General features: G+C 36.6%; 1 protein-coding gene across 6 annotated transcripts in view; it reads right to left on the reverse strand.

The window, feature by feature from the left end:
* The window catches only part of LOC145243903 (nicotinate phosphoribosyltransferase-like), a 328,038-nt gene that overhangs the window by 30,318 nt on the left and 290,252 nt on the right, over positions 1 to 7,468 (reverse strand). For all 6 annotated transcript variants that reach the window (XM_080107013.1, XM_080107009.1, XM_080107014.1 and 3 more), the window contains one exon: positions 1,568 to 1,648. In XM_080107013.1, the coding sequence (XP_079963139.1) occupies positions 1,568 to 1,648 (81 nt within the window). The remainder of the gene's footprint in view (positions 1 to 1,567; positions 1,649 to 7,468) is intronic.

Here is a 7,468-nt window from a genome sequence, read left to right on the forward strand (position 1 = left end):
AGATTACATCGTCCAAAACTTTGGGAAAATAACATTTAAGATGAGAACAGTAGTTTGATGAATTCAAATAAAAATTATCAATCCTCATCTAAAAAAATTCAGAAACAAAATATTTTTTTAATCATTTGAACTAATTTATTTTCAAATTTGTTGAAAATTACTTTTTAACAATCTCATATTCTTATGTTTAATATATAGTTTACTAGCTGGATGCCTGGCGTTGCCCAGCCCTACAATACGCTTAAATATAATATTTGGATTTATGCAGACTGCGTATGAATTATTATAGAATCAATCCTCAATTGAATATTATGTATTACAAGGAATAATTTGCCCAGTGTACTAATTCGCAAATTGTGTACTAATTCGCAAAATGTTTCGTTTTATGCTTGGTGGCTTCCGTTTCATATTTGCATCAACTGTATCCATTTCCGCCATCTTTGTTTTGGGAGCACAATTGTTAGAGATTGCCCAATATTTTTAGTTGTTCTATTTTTTGTGTTATATTGTCTGGTTTGCCCACTTTAGAACACGGAATGTATAATTGTCCATGTGAGAGGCAATCACTGCATTTATGTAAACCATACATTTGTAAAGATTGTCATTTAGTTTTGTAAAGTACTGCCGAGCTTTCGTTAAGAGTTACACTTCTTTGTTTACAAAGCCATTCAGCAGAATTGACGTCAGGCAAATTTTAAGGTTCGGATGACCAACACCATATATAATGTAGATTTTTTTTTTTTAAAAGCAAATATAAAAAATAGATTTATTCAGTCTTTTTTTTTTTTTTTTAATTTTTATAATAAAATTGTAACCTTTATAATAGAAATATGTTTCTGCACTGTATTTTTTAAAAATCAAACATCAGAGATGTTGGTAAAAATTTCTTCACATCAAATATAAAATAGAACTGTTATAAACACATATTTATGAACTGTTTCTTTTTAATCAAACAAAAATTAGTTAATAAATATTTTTTTATACCAGTTGCTTTTTATAGTAGTTATACTTTTTTATGATTTTATATTATTTGTAAAAAATAAAAAATACCCACACCTTATATTTGATTAAAAAAAACAAAAACACTACATATACATTTTTATTATAAAGGTTATAAATTTTGTTATAAAAGTTCAAATAAAGACTGGTTGAATAACATTTCTATTTTTATATTTGCTTTTAAAAAATACTTACATTATATAGTGTTGGTCATGCATACCTTAAAATTTGTCTGAAGTTACTTCTACTGAATGGCTTTGTAAAGAAAAAAATGCAATTCTTAATGACAGCCTAATGCTGAAGTAATGTTCAACTCTGCAACACTAAAAACATTTTATTCTAAATATAAAGTTAATAAATATTTAATAAAGTAATAGCTTGACTTTTTTGTAATTATATTTTTAATTTTATTCATTGAAATTACTGTATGATAAAGGGGTTCCTTTTCTATCAGGAGTTTTTTCTAACGTTTTTAAATTGGATCAGTGCTCAAAATATTCCTGCAGTTTATATGAGCTACCAGAATATGCCGGCACAACATCCACAAAAAGGTACCGTTTCCTCTTACCTTGAAAACACAACCCAGAGCTGGTTGTTTCTGACAAGTGACCAGATGAGTCCCAATTCCATAGCAGTTGATTTGATGGGTCTAGAAAAAGAGAAAACAAAATTTCTTTTTAATAGGATGTGTAATACATTACAAAGTATATTAGTTTTGTCAGAGAGTCAAACTAATGATGAAAACAATCCCAATATTCGATTTTGGTATTCTTTGCTTTGAATGGATCAAAGGTGAAAAAATATATATAGTGCTGAAGGAAACAATGTCCATAGTTTTTTTTAATGGACACTTTTTCTCTTGTTTTTTTTTATTTCCTCAGTGTTTTAAAGAATTCAGTATATAAATAGGAATAAAACCAGCAAACAAGAAACTGTACTTCTGCAGATGTCAATAAATCTGTTTTTTATTAAAAAAAATATGCTTTGCTGAGATTTCATTTTTTTTCCACCTCGGCCTGTATAACATAAAATATTTCCCTGTAAAAATTCTTTTTTTTTTTCTATAAGACATAAAAAGACTATTTTTAAGATTGGATATTTCCGATTTTTGGCACATCAAATGAATTTTTGTACAAAACATATCTAAAAATACTGCCAGACATAAATTACCTTTGTGTGAAATTTGCAAAATATAAGCTCAACCGTTTTCAGAACCTATGAGGAAGAAACTCGCATGCACAAAGGGACTTTTATATAATAGTAGATATATATATATATATATATATATATATATATATATATATTTTTTACAAGGCGGTCACCACTTATCAAGGCCTGGAAGCCACTCAGGGATAAGGGTTATTGTATGTACAGTAAGGTAGTCTTGAGATTTAATAAAGTGTCTACTTAAGGAAGGGGGGGGGGGTTCATCATGAATTTGTTTACGTTGGACTTGATGACATCCAAGTTGTAGTCAGGGGGGAAACAGGCAGACGGAACAGAGTTGCACAGGTGTGCACCTCTAAGAAAGAAGCTTTGTTCATGGAATCTACATTTTGATTTAGGCACAGTTAAAGAGTGGGGAAAATTTTTGACAGTGGTTTCAGCTAGACGGATGTTTTTCATGAAAGATTGGCGGGGGGGGGGACCAGAGATTGGAGTTCAGACGAGCACTTGCCATGGAAATAACAATAAAACAAGGATAGGCTCGTAACGTCTCTTCTTGGGGGAGAGAGGTTGCAGGGAAGAGAAAAGGGCATCCCCCACTAAGCCACAAAATCTATTTTGTACTCTGTCAAGGCAGGATAGGCTGTTTTTAGCAGCTCTCGCCCAGATATGGCAGCAGTATTCCATCCTTGGACATACTTGGCTTTTATATAGATAGAGAATTGCATCAGTAGTGAAATATCTTCTGGAGCGGTAGAAGGATCCCACCATTTTCCCAGCGACCTTGGCAACAGACTTGATGTACATGTTCCATTTCAGATCAGGAGTAAAGGTCAAGCCCAGAAGCTTGTCAAAACATGGAGCTTCTAGACGAGAGCCATCCATTTAAATTGATGCCAGATGGGGATCAGAGCATTGATGATGTAAAGATGGGGGACTCCAGCATTAATACTGTGGGCCTCTGATTTTTGTCCATCGACCACTACTCTTATGAGCCTATCAGAGAGAAATGATTTAATGATTGAGAAGACATTTCCAGTTATACTGTAGCTGGAAATCTTGTGAAGTAGGCCTTTATGCCATACCTTGTTGAAGCCCTTTGATATGTCAAGAGCAATTTCCCTAGAAAGGAAGCCTTTGTCAAGAGATTCACTAATCCTATGAGATATAACCGTTAGCACATCTGCGGTAGATCTTGCAGAACGGAAACCATATTGCGTGTCACTAAGAAGGTTATTTCTGCTGAGGTGGTTGACTACTTCTCTATTTAATATGGATTCCAGCAACTTACTCATGACACACAGGAGACTTACTGGTCTGTACTGAGAGGGAGATGACTTATCACCTGAATTCTTAAATACAGGGCATACTGATGAGGTTTTCCAGGGTGTTGGAAAGCACTTCTCCTTAAGGCAATGCTTAAACAGTTTTGTAAGTATGGGAGCAAGTTCTAGGTGAAGCTTTTTTAACATTATACTTGGGATGCCGTCAGGGCCAGTTGCTTTACTGGAATCAAGGTTCTTGATTAGCTTGGCGACCTCACGCACAGATATTTGTATGTTACCTAGTGTGTTGTCTATTATAGGAGGAAATATGGGGAGTTGATGGCCTTCGTCGCATAGAGTAGAATTAGCTGCAAAGTTCTTGGCAAATAGTTTGGCATTGTCTGATGCTGACAAGATGACCTCTGGTCCATTGATAATGGTTGGGATAGAACGTACACTTCTGTTCAGGATCCTATTTGTTATTTGCCAAGACTGATGGAAACCAAGCCGCTGATCAGCTACTTTGGATTTAATGGACTGAGTATATAGCTCTCTTGCATTTTTTATTACTCTTTTACAGTAGTTGCTGGCAGTCCTGAAAGCAGCTTTAGTCTCAGTACATCTATTACATCGGTAGTTATGGAAAAAGTGATTTCTGTGTGCGATAGCAGCAGCACATTCTGGGGAGAACCAAGGCTGGCTGTTAGGTTTTTGTTGGAATTTTTTTAGATGGTATGAATCGGTCTATGCCTACAATTAACCATTCAGTTAGGTCTGATACTATAGAGGACAGATCCTTTAAACATGGAATGCAGAGGTATATATATATATATATATATATATATATATGATTGCCACATCTTGTCAGATGAGTGCCCCTCCCTCAGTCACTGAAAGTCCATATGCCCGAAGATGACTCTTCAGTCCTGCCAGCAACTTGCACATCGTAATGCAGACATGACACTGAAGATGGTCATTGATTTGGATGAAACCAACAGTAATGAAACCCATATCATCATGCAATTATATCATGTAATTAATTACACCTGTCTTGGACAACAGAGTCCGGTGTCACACCTCACAGATGCAAAGATCTTCATGGATTGGGCGGCAAGGTATGGTGTTTCTTACATGCTCTCTTGAGTTTCGCTCATCTATCTTGGTTGCTTCAATGTGTTCAGCGCCCCTGAATATCAGTGCCCTCCACTGCTTGCGATCATATGCTAGGGACTCCCAACAGTAAACTGCAACATAAAAGCTCACCACACTCTCCTTGATGCTATCATGAAAACGTTTTTTTGGGCTTGTGCTGGGGTCTTTTGCCAACAAGGAGCTTACTATAAAATAACTGTTTTGGGAGTCGATAGTCATCAAACCGGACAAGATGACCCACCCAATGCATCTGGTTCTTAATAACAATGGTAGCAATATTGGTTGTTTTGGCCTTATTAAAGACCAAATATATATAATACAAGGTTAATATTTTCAGAGGTAAAGTAACCAAAGAAGTTTAACGAGGTTAATACAAGAGTGCTCAATACCAAAGTAGAGCAGGGTATAAACTTTATTTGTTTTTACATAAGCAATAATATGTTGCTACACAGTCATGTGCATGTTTCATTCTCCTAGTTACTAGCCACTAGAGACCTCCTCAAGCGGCACAGCTTATACGTATAAGCTGTACCACCTGAAGAGATCTCTAGTTGCTAGTAATTAGGAGGCTGAAACATGCTCATGAATGTGTAGCAACATATTGTTGCTTATGTAAAAACAAATAGAAAGCATAAATATGTGTGTGTGTGTGTGTGTGCATAATAATGTCGTTTTTATATATATAGTTGAGCATCAAAAAACGACATTGTTGCACCAACCTAATATAATATTAAATGAAAGATGAGGAATAAAAGTTATATGTAACTTTATTATATCATCAGAACTAAGGAAAAGTAGAGAGAAAATTTTTTTAAAAACTTGTTAGGCTTTGGCATTTCAAAGCTAAATGCTTCTCATCAGAAGAGAAGGGTCAGAATTATACAAAGTGCAAATATAGAAAAAAATGGCTTTACAGCATTTATATATAGAATGAGAATTGAAAGAATAGGATAAAATGGTAAAAAGTAATTAAAAGTCAGTAAAAGTAATGTAAGGATGAATCGGAATATATGCAGGTAATAATAATAGAAATAATAACTTAAATATATAAAACAATAAAAATAAAACAATAAAAATAAAACAATAAAAATAAAACAATAAAAATAAAACAATAAAAATAAAACAATAAAAATAAACAACAAAAATAAAATGATCTGAAAATGAAGCAAATAGAATCTGAGAAATGTTCAAAAAAATGTTCAAAATAAGTTAAAAAAAATAAAAATAAAATAAATATAAAATGATACAAGTTCCTGTGAATCCTTAGAATATCGGTAGAATCCTGTGAATTGATGTGAAAATAGATCCAGGTAGGAATTCTTGAAACAGGAAAGTAATTAGTGGAATTTCAAGAATTGGTTAGTTTCAATATCAATATTTGGATATAAAATTTGCTGTATCTGAGAAGAGGTATATATCAAACCACTTCCAAAAAGGGGGGAGGTGGCAGTAACAATAATTCCAAAAGCTGGCAAGGTCACGTCCTTGTTGAATAAAATCCAAGAAGGAAAATCCGTAATTAGAACGAAAGTCGAGCACATCCAAAATTCTAAATTTCAGATTGGATATTAGAGAAAAACTTTTAGATAATTGAATTCAAAATTCAAGAGATAACTCAAAAACAATTGCAATAGAGAATGGAATTAAAAATAAAATATATGAAGGTATATAACAAATAGAACTTGAAACGAGCGATAAAAAATTCAGCTTTCAAGTTCAAAAGTTGATTAAATAATTAAAAAATAACAGGAAAATTAAAACTTTAAAAAATTAAAAATTAAACAAGGAGGAGGAGAAATATAGAGAAGGGATGGCTTAGCTCGTGAGTACGGGGTGAATGTGTGGGTCGTGTGTGTGTGTGTTGTGAGTGTTGTGTGTGTGTGTGTGTGGAGTGGTGTTGGGGGTGGGTGGTGTGTGTGTGTGTGTTGGTGGGTGGGGTCGTGTGTGGTGTGTGGTTGGTGGGTGTAGTGTGTGTGTGTGTGTGTGTTGGTGGGTGGGTGTCGTGTGTGTGAGTGGTGTGTTGGTGGCGAGTGTGTGTCCGTGTAGTGTGTGTGTTGGTGACCGGGTGGTGTTGTGTGGTGTGTGTGTGTTGGGGGGGTGTGTGGGTGTGTGTGTGAGTGTGTGTGTTGGTGGGGTGGTGTGTGTCGTGTGTGTGTGGGTGTGGGTGTCGCTCCGTGTGTGTGGTGTGATGTGGTGGGTGGGTGGTCGTGTGTGTGTGGTGTGCCCTGTGTAGTGTGTGTGGGTGGGTGCTGTGAGTGTGTAGTGTGTGTGTGTGTGTATGGTGGGTGGGTGTGGTGTGGGTGTGTGTGTGTGTGTGTGTGTGTCGGGTGGTGAGTGTGTGTGTGTGGGTGTGTGAGTGTGTGTGTGGGTGGTGTGTATGGAGGGTGGTGGTGTGTGTCGTGTGTGTGTGTGTGTCGTGTGTGTGTGCTGTGTGGTGTGGTGAGGTAGGGTGTGTGTGTGGTGGGGGTGTGTGTGTGGTGTCGGGTCGTGGTGTGTCGTTGTGGTGTGTGTGTGTGTAGTGTGTGTGTGTGTGTGTGATGTGTGTGTGTGCGTGTGTGGGTGTGTGTGTGTGTGTGTCGGTGCTCGTTGGTGGGTGTTGTGTGTGTGTGTCGTGTGTGAGGTGTGTGTGTGGGAGCTGTGTGTGGTGGGTGGGTGTGTAGTGTTTGTGTCAGTGGTGTGTGTGTGTTGGTGGGTTGAGTGTGTGTGTGTGTGTGTGTGTGTGTTGGTCGGGGTAGGGTGTGTGTGTGTGTGTGGTTTACTGTAGGTGTGGTCGTGTGTGTGTGTGTGTGTGTGGCTGGGTGTACTCGTAGTGTGTGTGTGTCGTGTGAGTAGTGTGTGTGTGTGTGTGAATGTAGGTGTGTGTGTCGTCGTGTGTGTGTGTGTGT

This window comes from Euprymna scolopes, chromosome 22, assembly GCF_053919585.1.
Source record: "Euprymna scolopes isolate OS-2025 chromosome 22, ASM5391958v1, whole genome shotgun sequence".
Taxonomy (NCBI): domain Eukaryota; kingdom Metazoa; phylum Mollusca; class Cephalopoda; order Sepiida; family Sepiolidae; genus Euprymna; species Euprymna scolopes.